Source organism: Gymnoscopelus microlampas (genome assembly GCF_963454915.1).
Source record: "Gymnoscopelus microlampas genome assembly, chromosome: 16".
Lineage (NCBI taxonomy): Eukaryota > Metazoa > Chordata > Actinopteri > Myctophiformes > Myctophidae > Gymnoscopelus > Gymnoscopelus microlampas.
Genome location: NC_139953.1, coordinates 18,118,422 through 18,134,666, shown reverse-complemented (window position 1 = coordinate 18,134,666; position 16,245 = coordinate 18,118,422). Strand labels below are relative to the sequence as shown.

The window sequence follows — 16,245 nt, the reverse complement described above, 5'->3', positions numbered from 1 at the left end:
CGCACTTTTTCTCTCCCTCCACCTCTCCACTCTCTTTTCTCTTCCCGCTTAATTCACTCACTCTTCCAACTCCTCTTCTCTTCCCATCTTTCTTTATCTGACCCCCCTCCCCCCTTCCCTGTACCACGTCCCCCCCCCCCTCGTCTCTCCATCGCTAATTGTGTTTCTATCCAGCTCTGTCGCCCTCTTCTGCTCTCTCTCCCTCATCCATCTCTCTTCCTCTCTCTCTCTCTCTACTGGTAACAGTGTGTGGGATCAAGGAACCACGGTGCTGTTTGCATATTAAGCCCTGATTATTCTGACTGCTAGAGGAGTCGGCAATTTCACGCCATACCTGGGCGAAGGATCTGTTAAAACACACATGCATGCACGCACGCACACAAACATGCGCACACACACACACACACACACACACACACACACACACACACACACACACACACACACACACACACACACACACACACACACACACACACACACACACACACACACACAGCAGTCTTCTTATCACTACCATAAGCTTTTACTGCATTTCCTGTCAGATTGCCGCATTATCTCTTAAATAGTTTGATGTGCGTTTATAAGTATATGCAGGTGTGTGTCACTGTGCATGTGCAACATGCTTGTGTAATGCGTACATTCAATAGTGTGTGTGTGTTCAGATCAACTGCTCAGTTTATGACCACACGTCTCATTCTACATCCTTTGCGTTCATGTGTTAATTTCCAAACATTAACGCCTCAGAAAATGAATATGATCATTGCATTTCTAATATCATTAAAGCAAACCAACCACATAGCACAGATGATTGCATTCCCAAAAACACCATTGTTTTGTGAGCCCCGAGACTTCCATTCCAGCCATTATTCTTGCTATAGTACCTCTTGCATTTTTCAAGCGGTAGTTATGGTTATCTTGGAGACTATGCTTTCAGACACACCAGGCTCACCCAGGTGCCAGAGTTTAGCAGCGAGTGCCTCGCTCCCAATTACTTCCTGTGAAGCACCGAAGAGGGCACGGGATCAAGGGAACAGCAGAGTGCAGAGGAAGAATCTTTAAAGTCCTCACGTGAATTAAATATCAGGAGTTGGCGAGTACAGCAGCATTACTCTGAGTGCTGTATGTAACAAACTGTATCAGCAAATATTGCCCTAATCATAGTTCCCCATGCTATAAAATAATGTTCCGTAATATAATTTGGCAAGGAGTGCTGTATGACGATGTGAGCAATGGAAGCAATTGAGTCATTACACTGCCTTATCTATTCTTGTTATCCAATCACATCCATGTTTATGTCTCCACTGGTGACAGCTGTGGCTGGAGTCATCCTACTGACTCACCTGCCAGTGAGAAGCCCCCACCGGGAGGACACAGGGCCTTCGTCCTACTCCTCCCGCCCAACACTCCCTGCTGACAGGTGCCACCCCAGCCTATGGGAGTATGTGCAATGATCAATATCACGCTTACCGCCCAGCTTCCCTACCCCGAACATGGGCCAATTGTGTTTGCATAGACGCCCGACAAAGCCGGATGCACCACGTGGATTCGTCGCATTAGGGGAAACCGGCCACTGAGCCTTCCATTTCAGATGACGCCAGCAGTGGCTCACCAAAAGCGGGGGAGCAACAAGGAGACGCGCCGATTTCGATCTCTGCATTACAAGCTGAATTGCAGAAAAACCGAGCAGTGATCATGTCTGAGATTCAAGCTTCACTTTCCCCTATATATCTGTCACTGGATGCAGTGTGCGAAAAGCTTGAAAATCACTGAAATGGAGGTTTGCCTCTCTGATCACAGCGACAGGTTGGATCGCTTAGAAGAGATGGTGGAGGAAAACAAGATTGGAGCTGTTGGCAAAGACGGAAGAGAGAGAAAGAGACAGACAGAGAGATATGCAGTGTGTGTGTGTGTGTGTGTGTGTGTGTGTGTGTGTGTGTGTGTGTGTGTGTGTGTGTGTGTGTGTGTGCATGCGTGTGTGTATAACTGCGTATAAAAGCAAGGAGAAGGAGCATGGGAATAGATTTGCTGTAGGTGGAGGAGATGAGTTTCAGTATGTATGTACCACTAGCTGCTGTGTATCTGTATTCACCTCGAGCAGACAGTAACAAGTACAACCAATCCTTTTAATTAAATGGTTGTTCTGGACCTATTTAGTTTCAAGAGAGCATGTTTTCCTTTTGCGACCATCAACACTAAGCCAGGATTTGTGAATCCTCCCTATAGTATCCTTGACATAATTTGGCCCTCACAGAAACTAATTGAGAAACCCTACAATAGGCTACATGCTGAGAGTGAATGACAGACACAGTCTATCATGAATCAGGCATTGAGGTGCACTGTGGCGCAGAAACCCTCACAGTGCAATCAATACTGTAGGTAGGATGTGGACAGATAAACAGAGAAACGGCTTCATATTGATGAAAACGGGTTGGATGAACAACTTCTTTGTTGAATGTCTCGTTTTCACTGTAAATTGTCCTCTTTAGGTTTTTGGATAACAGCATTTTCTCTTGCTATCTATAGCATGTTAAATGTTTAAATGTTTGTTTAAAATAATACACATTTATTATTCACAATATGGAAACCCAGCTCGTTTAGTGATTAATGTCTGAAATGAGCCCAACCCTGTCCTCTTTTATTTCTTGAGTAATTTTTTCCGCATCTACCAGCATATTTCACATGTGTGTCTTATAAGGCAGTCTGTCGCAAGTTCCAGAACGTGGGACTCTTGAGGATTCCCGACTGTGCATCGTATGATTGACTACTCACCCACACACCCCAGGATAGCCCTACTAATCTCACCAACAACAGTTTTTATCAGCCAATTTCTTAAATTAGCTTTTGAGTGTGTTCTGGCCCACCATCAATTTGCTTAGAAAATAACTGTAGAGCCAACAAAACTTTATGTGATTGTTGTAAACATGTTTATTTTAAAAGTCGTTTGATGAATGGCCAGAACTTCGATTGAGGATTCAACTGAGAAAATGTAAGTCGTCTGGGGACTCTCCCACTGATGATTAGAATGATTGACTTTTAGGGGGCAGCCCAAGTTTACAGTTACCTATTTGGTAGCACGCCCACAGTTTCCGTAATTGTACAAAACTATTTGAAAGATTTGGTGAAGAGTGTTGGTAGACTATGTTGGAGGGAGATACTGTAAGTCAGCAGAGGCTGTCAGGTCATAAAATGTTTGTTTGCTATTCTCTATCGGTGGTACAAGTGCCCACCATTTATCCTAATGTTTTATTCAACATGTCTATTTTTCAAAGGACTTGAATGGGGTGGGCTTCATTTGATAATTTGACACCTGTCAAAACCAAAGCATTTTGTGTTCTATAACTTTTAAGCACAATTTTAACTTTGCTTAGTAGTGAATATACACAAGGTATAATGGGTTTTAAAGGTATTATTTTTGGACCACAATTCTTATATGAGACGATTCTAAGATGACCCAATGTTATTCTCCATAGAGAAATTACCTTACGAACCAGGGGATGAACGAGTGACGTCAGGACTTCTGTACTCTATACTGGTAAGACTATCCTGGTGATACAGAGTTAAATCTGTAAAACAAAACTTGCATTTAAATGAGTGTGTATGATGATAAAACATGCGTAACAATCCTGTTCTTTAAAGCCATCGTCGGCAGTTCTCAGACTGGATTTAACACATTAGTTACAGAAGTGCGTGGTTCTATTTCTACCACAGCGAGTTGATTCCAATGTGTGCCAGGGTTTAGGTCTCTAATGGGATATATGAACCATATCCTACTCAGACCTGAAATGAGATTTTGCTGCCTAGAAAGCCGCCAGAGAAATCTATTAACTCCTAAACAAGCAGGGGAAATAAAAAGCTTTTTTATTCTATATATTGAGCAGTTGGGGGTTAAGTGCCTTGCTCAAGGGCACTGCAACACTGGGTATTGAGGGAGGGGTGAGAGTTGCTCATTCACTTCCTCACGCTCACATCTTCCTTGCTGGGCTGAGGGATAAAACTGGAAAACTTCCAGCCACAAGCGCACTCCTCTGCGCTTCCCACCACCGCTGCCCCAAGTGAACCACTAAAGCCCTAAAATAGCCGATCTACAAGCCCACAACGATGTGACAAACGGCCTTGTGAGCTGGCATATTATGTGCTATTTTAGACTTTAGAGAAACGTTAACATGCCCAAAATAGGGACGCCTGGTTGAAAGCGGTTAGGGCCGGCGTCTCTGGACCCAGGCGGCACCCTGCGGGGATTGAATTCCGTCAACCAGAAGCCTTTTCTTCTTCTATGCTTCACTCAGGCTGTCGTCTCAATTTTACTTCCATCTCAATAGCACAAAAGGCTAAATGGAGTTGATGGCCCACACGCTTTTCTAAAAAGGAGAAGTTATAATTTTTGCATGAACGCTTGGCTGGCTCTTCAGTAAAAGATTAAAAGGCAGCAAAATCTTCAGTAAAATAAGCTGCAGATAAGCATTTTTTTCCTCGCACTTGGACTAGAATTTTTATGTGAACCATGAACATTCCTTGGATTCATCGGCTATCACAACAGTCTTACATATCCCATAATAGTACAGCTGTTCTTGGTCCACAGAGCACTTCAGATCCCCTTGTGATGCCCTTTTGGGCACCAACACGCCGGCTGAGAAACACCACTGTAGATTATCTGAAGTATCTCCGATGGCAGCTGGCATTTCCTTGTCATCGTAGCATTTTGTGAGCTGAGTAACCAACAGTTATCCAACATTTGCGAGCTCCATCTGTCGCTGCAGTGATAAAAGTACATTGTGGAACGTCCACATATGGAATAGTGTGCATCTGTTGACGACAGATGCCAAGCGAGTTGTCCATTGAAGCGTGGTCCCATATGTTGACGTTCTACAATGTACTTTCATGATGAACATTTTAATGAATGTTTATCCATAACCAGATGAATGTTATTGATTTTAGGTTTGGGAATATCCACAATAACTAATAACTTCTCAAGTTAGGTTCAGAGTTAAAAGAGAAAGAGAAGAAGCAGTGCACACCAACAAGACTTTGCGAGGTGCAGACTCAGGACAAACAATCCAAGTATGGAAGAAGAACACTACAGTTCTACATGCAATTAAAGCTACAATCTGTATGTTTTATGCCTGTTGGACATGGACACGAAGAGAGGTAATCGCAACGATGTCCAAACTACAATAAAGATGCCACCGCACCATTCTGGTGTTCCATTTGCTTCAAATAACTTTATTGACATTGTGCATAGATAGATAGGCCTTTTATTGATCCCACGAGGGAACTTTAGTCGCCATGAAAGCAGTTACAGTAGTCATACAGTCAACTAGTTGGTGTCGTACCCAACACCAAGGTCTACATTTCTCAATGGACAAGGCCACCTCCAACCACTGCTAGTTATATTGTATTAAAATGATTGTAATACACAGATTGGTTGTAAAGTTTTAGTCATTAAAATAAGTCCCGGAATATAAAATAATACTAATACTAGTACAACTAATAATAATAATAATAATAATAATAATAATAGCAGTGAAGGACTGCAAAATGTCAGGGAGAGTTGACGGTAGTGTGCAAAAAAGTTATGATGTAATCTTTCAGTACGTCTATGCACCAGTAACCCAAAGCATGCATGGATGAGTCATGCGTCCACACTATGTGTGAATAGTAGACACTCAGTCAATAGTGAGGCATCACCCTAGGAACCAGAGAATCCACAAGTCAATCCAGACTACAACCACAGAAGAATAAAACGGCTATATTTGGCCAGGTCTCTGTAAAATAGGTTGTTGGGTTGTTAATTCTGCAGAGGCAAAATCACATACTTGTATCTAAACCGTTCACAGCAGAATATCATTTTAACACCCTGTCTTTACAGAAATCCATAGGCACATGTCAATACCTTCTAAATTACAATACGACTTTGGGAAATAGGTCAGATATACCAGTATTTGCCGTGCACCCCCAGGCCTGGATGTTAACGCTTTGTGAACGAATCCCGAACTACATTAATGGGTGAGGTCACAGATGGGGCTAACACACACACACACACACACACACACATACGTATAAACACACCAACATACAGTACATTAGGAAGACACACACTCATACACACTTACATGCATGTCTAAGAGCATGCACCTAAACAAACATATGGACACGCATGCTCAACATAGACACTCTTACAACTCCTGTAGCTACAAATTGTGTATTGCTTCAAATACACACACATTATGCACACACACACACACACACACACACACACACACACACACACACACACACACACACACACACACACACACACACACACACACACACACACACACACACACACACACACACACACACACACACACACACACGAACCAAACATCAAGCAGAAGTGGAGAGCAAAACAGGGAGTACAGCTCAGCACCACTACACTCAATTTGTGACTCTCTTCTCATCTCATTCCAACTGCAGCAGAGGAGGGAGAGAGAAAGAGAGGAGAGGAGAAGAACAGGAGCTAGACGAGATCAGAGGGGAGGAAACAAGAGAGAAAGAAATGGAGGGGGAAAAGAGTCAGTGTGAGAGTACTGCACACTCAAATTCATAATGTCCATTTGATTCAGCATGTAAAAATTGACCAGTAAGGGTCCAGTACAACATACTGTACTTAATACTAGAATGTACTGCGATAAGGGAAAGAAGAATGAGAGAAAAATAACAAAATGAGAGGAACGGAGAAATGCAAGAGAGAGAATGGGAGAGAAAAAAAAACGTATGTTGGAAAGAGGAGACGATGAAAGGGCTGCAAGCCTGCAACCAAATACATTTTCAGGTCAGGATACCAATTTCATCCAATCAGGAGAGAGAAGTCATAAAGGATATAGGATAATCAAGTGAAATTGGATGTTCTCTCTCTTTCTCCCCCGTCTGCTCCCAAGTAAAGGAGGGCAGCAGAGAAGACACGTTAGGAAATGTAGAGTGAGAAAGTGCGAGACGGAGAAGGAGAGAGTGGGGGAGAGAAAGAGAGAAGAGAAACAGACCCAAAAACCCAAAATAGAGGATGGAAGGAGGAAGCTAATGAGTACACTCAGAGGTTCGCTCGGTTGCCGTGGCAATGCACCGGCTTGTCGCTTCGAGCCCCAAGATACACATGGCATGCACATCTAATGTACCACACACACACACACACACACACACACACACACACACACACACACACACACACACACACACACACACACACACACACACACACACACACACACACACACACACACACACACACACACACACACACACACACACGCACACGTATTGCCTAAGGCAAAAATACAAACGTACTGTAGAACCACAACAGTCGAAGCGTCGCTAAGATGCAACCATCCTGTGATCTCTGCCAGTTGGAAGGAGATGAAGCAGAGTTTGGAAGAGAGTGAAGAAGGAGAGCTGCTAAAAATACAACTCAGAATACAGCAGGAACCCCGGACATGCATCCACACTGGAGAGGAGCAGGACAACAAATGCAGTTGGCTATTATCGGCCATGTTTTATACGTCGTTTTATAAGGTGGTCTCACACGACGAGAATAGCCGATCTATAAGCTCACAAAAAGGAGTGAGAGTAGCAATCTACCAGCTCACAAAAATGCAAAAATAGCAAAAGTAGCCGATCTATAAGCTCAACTTTTCTGTTCCAAAAATAGTTAAAATAGCGAATATAAAAGTTCACAAGCTTATGAGCTTACAAGTTAATATATATTATATGTCAGCTATTTTTTACATTAAAAAAGTGTATCTATAATAATATGCCCAAAATAGGTTTAAAAATGATTAATTATGGGGTGCCTGTAGTGCGTGTGCAATACAAATCCTGTTTTCAAGTAAGCCTAGTAATTTCTTGATGAGTTGAATGTCCTTAATCTGGTCTGTCAACACTTGTCATTCAGGGATATGAAAGACAAGAATGCACATATACCAGTTGAGACATTTTACTGGGGAAGAATATCAAGAGTATTAGTTGCCATGCAACTACAGTAAGACTTATTAAACAAACAGAACAAAAACAAGTCAATCTGTCATGTTGGTCATATACTACATATGGTTCCTAGTTTCCTGGCTTTGGAAAGAGGGCTGTTGATAATAGTAATAATATCAGTGAGGATGAACCCATACTCACCCCTATGTTTGAGTGAGGCCAACTTTAATATTTCATGGGTACAGCAGCTGGAACTAATGGACTGGAAAATGTGGACCTAATGAAAAGAGACAACTCACCACCAGAACACCAGATTTTCTATTTTATTTCTCCAAACTTGGTCTCTGAGTCCTACCCAGTGTACTGTATTGTTCTCAAAATGAATGGGTAGAGGGATGAAATAAAAAGTCAATCCTGTCATATCAGGATAGATATATTCATTAATCAAAACTTGTACATTGTCCGTGGGATATTGGTGAAACACAGGTAATTGAGTACATGGGAATCAGCTGCATGGACGCCAGCATGGAACTCAGGGAAGACACTGTGCTGGAAAGTTTACAGATGACCCTGAAAGACCCCATGAACACTGACCCTGAAAGTTTCTGTGGTACAAGGTACTGTAGTGACACTTCTGCAATCATCTACATTCTACACCGTATGCTGTGCAGCAGGTGACCATTACAGCAGGTGTGTGTGTGTGTGTGTGTGTGTGTGTGTGTGTGCACACGTGCGTGCGTGCATATGTGTGTTTGTGTGTGTGTGTGTGTGTGTGTGTGTGTGTGTGTGTGTGTGTGTGTGTGTGTGTGTGTGTGTGTGTGTGTGTGTGCATGCATGCGATGCGTGTGTGTGCCCACATGCCCTCCTCAGGTGTCTAATGAGGTCCACAGAGCACTCGGAGGCAGGTGTTGACAACACTAATAAAGAGCAGCCCTCCCCTTACACACACACTCACACACAGAGCTTTGACTTTTGGATAGTTAGAGAGTGAAACAGATGTCACACTGAGAAGGCCTCGTCTCATACCTCCATACTATTTCGCGCGCGCGCGCACACACACACACACACACACACACACACACACACACACACACACACACACACACACACACACACACACACACACACACACACACACACACACACACACACACACACACACACACACACACACACACACACACACACACACACACACACACACACACACAAAATGCATGTACACGCACAGCTGTGGCCAGCAAAAAACCTGGCAGCACAGCACCTCTCAGGCCTTGGCTACACGTACATGGATCTTTTTCTAAACGCACATTTTTGTGTGCGTTTGGGCCTTTCAGCCACACGCAAACGGTGTTTTTGGCCGCTAAAACGGATATTTTTGTAAACGGATAAATAAGTGAAGGTTTTCCAAAACATGCGTTTCAGTGGATCTGTGTGGACATGTAATCCGGAGATTTTGAGAAACGATGACGTCATCGCGCATTCGCACATGGTCATTATAATAATAAATAATACAATAATACATAAACACCGGACCGCTCATGGTCATTATAATAATAAATGAAGAGGGAGAGAGCAACACTTACAGTCTATGAAACAAGGCACGCTCATTTATGGCTAAATAATGTCATACTTAATAATAAGACAGTGGTGGGAAAAGTAGCTCATTCACTGTGTGACGAAAACCCTCTTTCTCTGCGCCAAGTAGAACACACGGCGCGCACACAGATTGAATGTGGGGTCTGTCGTCCTAAAACACAATCGCCCCGGTGCCGAGAGTCCCTGCTTTATAATGGTGTTCGATGTTTTTACATTGCCAACTCTCACATGTACATAAACGTTCAGATTTCAAATATAAAGTGCTTACCCCTGAGCCACGGACGTTACAAGGCAATCCGGACCACGATAAGTACCCGTATCTCCCGTATTGTTCAATAAAAAGCATTTTAATCCGATCGTCGGCCCTTTTCTCCAAATTTTCTCCGATGCTTTCAACCATGCGACACCAATGGTTGGAAGGTGTATTGCACTCTGATACATTACCAAAATAAAAGAACAGAAAAATAAAATGGCCGGCGATGGGATTAAAATGCTTTTTATTGAACAATACGGGAGATACGGGTACTTATCACGGTCCGGATTGCCTTGTAACATCCGTGGCTCAGGGGTAAGCACTTTATATTTGAAATCTGACCGTTTATGTACATGTGAGAGTTGGCAATGTAAAAAAAAAAAAACGAACACCACTATAAACCAGAGACTCGACAGCGTCATGTGAACCATGGCTACTGTTTGAGCTGCAGCTGCGGCCTAATAATGTTGTTTTCGTTTATGTTCACGTATGCTGTTCACGTATGCTATTAAAATAATGCAGCTATTGCAGTATTGGGCCTTAACATGTGATTACAAATGTATTTGTATTTGGCCCCTCATATATATAATTATAAAATAAATGTAAATATAAAATCTGATATAAAATTGAAACATGCAGCTGATCATGCGTTTCTGCGTCTACGTGTGGACAGGGATTTTTGTTTATCTTTGTCATGTGGCCAGGGATTCTTTTTAAAAACGGAGGACTAAAATATCCGTTTAGTAAAAGATCCATGTATGTGTAGCCAAGGCCTCAGTCTCTGTCTCCCCTATCACCTGAGTTCAACATAAAGAGAGAGGACTGATAACAGCATTAGAGTTCAAAGCAAAAAACACAAACTATGTTCGCCTGGCCTCACAGCTCAGTAGTAGCAGTAGCAGTACCAGTAGCATAAACCCTGTTCACTTACTGGTGTGTTAATTTGGTGTCAAATCTTGAAAGTGTGAGAACTACTGATTTAGAAGGCATTTGTAGAATCAGTCTCAAGTCTTAATGGGTTAATGTGTACAATAATGGAGACACAGGTACACTTAACTGACACCTTCATTTCTCCTAAAGGCAAGAAAAGCCGAGAACCTACAAGCTCACAACCATAGAGTTACAAATAATAGAGAGGGCACCGGAAATCCCCGCCCATTCACTTGAATGGAGTTGCTCACCCAGCGCATACTCCCTTTTCACCCCTTTTTCCGGGTTGGGAAATGTGACGGGCGGGGCCTATGTGACGCGTTTTGCGCCACTCTGTGCGTCGTCTCGTATGTACAGTAGCGTCACATCCGTGCGCAACCCTGTGCGCAACCCTGTGCGCAAGCTCCTGAATCGAGTCCATTGGTCGAAACTGTTTTTGCTCGTTCATGTGTCTGGCCCCAGTCGTAACAAGCTGCAGTACCTATGATTGCCCACCATGTCCAATGCGCTTCACTGCTCCCTCTCGGTTCTGGGGGCTTGCTCACAACACGTCGCATCCGCACCGTGTTGTGAGCTTATATGTTGGCTATTCTTGGCGCGCGACTCCATGGCGCGACAAAGTATGAATGGGGCTTAAGCAGGAAGTGTTTGCCGTTTGTCACTTACCTTCCTCAGCAGGTTACAGATCCTCTCGATGTTCCTCAGCCTCTCTCTCTGCAGGGGGGGAACAAACAACACACAGCAAAACGGAAGTCGTTAGTTTTTCTAAGAATCCACAGAACCATTTGACTGTCAATTTTGATGCTAGTTTCCCATTCGCACACGTACAGTATGCACGCACGCAGAAACGCACACACCAACCACCCCCACCTGATACACGCACGCACGCACGCACACACACACACACACACACACACACACACACACACACACACACACACACACACACACACACACACACACACACACACACACACACACACACACACACACACACACACACACGCCAACCACCCGACGTTTCCTAATTGTAAGCATAACTCTAAAAGACCATAAAACAACCATTTATGTTGTGAGGACCAGGAAAATGGTCCTAACAATGTCTATTTCTCAAATTTGACTATACACACGGGACATTTGGCCCTCACAAGCATAGCGACACACACACACACACACACACACGAGAGATGAAAGTAGTCCCTAGAAAACCGGGGAAACCAAATGTTGCAGAGTTTAGCGGTATCAGCAATGCCAATTATCTGAGGTACTGTAAGGCGTCAGCAGATTCTGACGCCACGTTTGATGTGGATTTTTCACTGATGTTAAAAGATTCAGGTGATCTCTATGCATACAGAGCTGACAGTAGGAGCTGTAAACTGTGTCTAGAAGGACAAAAGTGGATCTGAAGTTGAGCAACCATATCGTTGCTGTCGGGCAGAATCCTCTTATGTCCATATTCTAACTTTTTGGGGTATTTTGTATCATACTACAGCGTCACACAAAAGCATCAAAACGTGACGCGTTTTGAGCTTGTGGATCTGCTACTTTTGATGCTTTTGATGAATTTTAATCCTGAAAAGTAACAGTTTTGGACATACAGTATGAGGTTTCCAACCGACAGAAACAACATATTTTAACCACATGGACCCTACCCTCCCTATTCTGGGAATAATAGGTGAACATTCGGCATAAATATAGGCCGATGGCCCGGACAGCTGTCATTTCGGTCCGGGCACCTGCGGCCCTATTCTGGGCGCCGCCTTACCCATTATCCCTAAACTTCTTTGCCATTTTTTACTATTTTGAAAAACATTTTCAAGTAGTTCAAATAGCCAATCTACATCGACACATTGTGAGCTTGTATATTTGCTATTTCAACTATTTGAAAATGTTTAAAAAAAAAAATATATATATATATATATATATATATATATATATATATATATATATATATAAACAGGAATCTCTCGTGCACATCTAGGGTGGAGGTGCTGGTTTGGCAAGATGATGCATATAAGAAAGAAATAAACCTTCCCACTGCTTCTCTTTGGAAGGAACCGCACACTCCAAATGACGATGGACTCACTCAGTTAATGCTTAATTTTTTCAGCTTTATTTAGCACGACGCGTTTCGCCGTGTTGGCGTATGTTGGCATATATATATATATATAGGCAGACATCCGGATGAAAATAGGCGAGAATTCAGCAATATTGCAGATCTACAAGCCCACAACACGTCGCAATGTCTGGATCACTTATACCAGTGGTTCTCAAAGTGGGATCCGGAGGAGGTTTTGCGGGGGTTCCCAGCAAAAATGTGTTAATATAGCATCAAGAGCAGTTTAACCACTTGAACCCCTATATAGACTGTATATTTGAAAGTAGCCAATGTACAAGCTTTCAAAGTGTCGTGATGCAACGCGTTGTGAAATTGCCATTTTCAGAACAATCTTGAACGAATGTGAGCAACTTGGAATATTAGATACATTCTCACAACACAAATATTGTACAGGGGGGGGGGGGGGGGGGGTTGGGCCTCCCTCTGGCAAAAAATATTTTCAGATACGGGTCCACGGCTAAATACATATTAATTCGGGGCTCCTTGACATGAAAAAGTTTGAGAACCCCTGCTGTGTACTGCGTAAATGCACCATCGACTCCAGTGAATTTGTGCCATCAGTCAAAACTAACTTCCAAACCATTGTTGATCAAGCGCAAGCTTTTCCAGCGCTCCGACAAGCAGAAACCCACATTCTCGCACAATAAATAAATGAACAGTGGAATGAGCACAGTCTCCCGGTGCTTTTAACATCCTCATTAAATATTAACTAATGCTCTACACAGTACAGCGCAATCTGGACAGGACTTGTTACAACCGTTCATTCCTCGGGGGGCCAATCAATAAACTTTAGATGCTTATAAATCATTCAACAATGTCAGAGGTCAACTTGACTGTGCCGGTGGCCGTAAACATTGAACACTCATTTATACCTTTATTTTTTTGTGCACTGTCCGTAAACAGTTTGCCCCTGGGGCTCAACATTGATTCATTTATTATATTATCTTTTTTTATCATTTAATTTGTGCTCACAGAATTGTTTTTTTTCTTCTGTGAAGTTAAAGAGACGACAGCTGCTAATGACCACCACACTGATAAGGAAAAAGGAGCGGGGAAGGAATTAAAGAGAAAAATAATTTATCGGAAGAATGTGATAATACATCCGTAGCATGTTAGTATCTCTTCAAAACATGTTTTGACTCTTTCTGATGTTCTTTTAGTGTTTTATTGTTAACGCGATACTGTGTAATTGTTTTACCAGTTTGGTAACACTTTCTATGAAGCCCATGTCTATAATTTATTATCAACATACTTATAAATGCCAAGAAGAAAGGGAGTACCACCATCAATCGGTTAACAGCATCACAGAAGCGGGACAGTTCAGCAAACAGAAAGAATAAAGCATACAGAAAAGCAATGGAGCATCTCAGACAATTAATTGCCTTTTTAATTTACTTATACAGTAAATGCAATCTGCTTATGACACTATAATTACAGTTGTAAGTACTCAATGCTTTATAATAATAAACATAACACATTATAAAGCATTTCATAATGACTTGGTGAATCTGCCAGTGTGTGTGTGTGTGTGTGTGTGTGTGTGTGTGTGTGTGTGTGTGTGTGTGACGCACACACCTGTGGAGGGCTCTTCACATGACAACATATGCTCATATAAACAATCATGCACTCTCATGCACTCTGCCTCCGTAGGGTGGACTATATCCCATACTCCGTATGGGATATATTCTTGCCTTTAGAGAATGTTAGAAAGCAGTCTTGCCCCTGTAGTTTTAGGCAGAGTGACAATGTAGAGCCGACGAACTGCAGCGTCGCTTGCGGCTGCTGCTGCTTCATGCTCCAAATTTAGAAGCACAGCTAAATGCCAGGCAGAGAGGCTAGAGAGGCGCCGTCATACATCGTGAGGAGAGGAATTACTCACTCACAGTATCATATTGAATTACCCTGATCATACTGTATAACAATACACAGTGTTGGGCCTTTCTACTGGCTGAAGATAAACAGTATTACTCACATTAGACGTACACAATCTCAGCGGCTAGCTACAAGAAAATAGGACCTGCCAAAGTTTATCACATAACATTGTCATGTACAGTATTGTAGACCACTGGTTCGAGGTCCTCCAGGGTTCCTTGGCGGGGGTTCAAGGGGGTCCCCAGCAAAATAAGGAACAGTTTAAAAAACACAAAATCCCTATATCATAATGCAATGGCTGGATAATGTAGATGGGCTAATTTCCAAACATTTTGACAAATCCTTTGTTATGGGGGTCCCTGGCACAAAATCTTTTCAAATAGGGGTCTGCAGCCAAAAACATCACTTTGGGGATCCTTGACATGAAAATGTAGGAACCACTGTAGATTATATTGTATAGTACCTAATGAAAAAAACACACCTATTTTTCTACTTCTCTCCCTCCTGCCACACAGATTGAAACGTGCATTGCTGCATGCCTAGCTGATATAATACAGTGAATGTCTTTTCACCACCTCAAATACAACACAGACAAGACTGAGCTTCTCTTTTTCCCTGGGATGTCTTGCCGCCTGCATGATTTCCATCAACAACACCCTGGTGAGTGTTGACTCCTACTCAGACTGCCAAGGACCTGGGAGTGGTCCTTCAAGGAACACATTTGCAGCGATCACTCGATCCAGTAGGTGTGCGCTGTACAACATCTAGATGATCAGTCCCTTACCACACCAGGCAGTCTTCTCCAGGCTTGAACTCTCTTCTTGCTGGTCTGCCAAAATGCTCACTCAAACGAGTGTCCATTTCCTCGACTAAAACTATGACCTTTTTTTTCACTGACGAAAACTAAATAAAAACTAAGCTAGGATGACAAAAACTATGACTAAATATACTGACAATTTCATCCACAAATAAAAACTATACTAAAATGTTAGGGAGGGAAGTATAAATCAGGCATTACGACGCCATCAAGGCCTGCCAAAATACATTTTAGTCAACTAAATTAACTGTAGATTTAAAACTAGACTAAAACTAAAGCATTTCAGATGATTAAAATATGACTAAAACTAAATGGAAATTTGCTGTCACTGACTCAATCCCCTTCAACTGATCCAGAATACAGCAGAACACCCAGTCGTCGACCTCCCTTAATGTTCTTCTGCACTCCCTTCACTGGCTTCTGAAAGATGCTCATCTCCCACTCAAAAGACTGACGATGACCTACAAGACAATCAACGGCATATCCACCTGTTTCCTAGGCTTTTCACTGTGTTCCACTTCCTGTCTTTTGATCCAATGAAATCCAATGAAACCGGTCAGATGACTAATGATATCCAATGAAATCCGACAGGAAGTGGAAAACACACAGCCTAGGAAACAAGTGGATAGCACTACCCCCTAACCTGACTCCGCCAGATGGGGGCGGTATTGACTTCACAGGTTCACAATACAGCCT

At 42.7% G+C, this 16,245-nt stretch overlaps 1 protein-coding gene across 2 annotated transcripts in view; it reads right to left on the bottom strand.

Moving 5' to 3' along the window:
- cnih3 (cornichon family AMPA receptor auxiliary protein 3) overlaps positions 1-16,245 on the bottom strand; it is a gene marked incomplete at both ends in the record, with an annotated part of 89,310 nt that overhangs the window by 42,152 nt on the left and 30,913 nt on the right. For both annotated transcript variants that reach the window (XM_084081970.1, XM_084081971.1), the window contains one exon: positions 11,408-11,455. In XM_084081970.1, the coding sequence (XP_083938096.1) occupies positions 11,408-11,455 (48 nt within the window). The remainder of the gene's footprint in view (positions 1-11,407; positions 11,456-16,245) is intronic.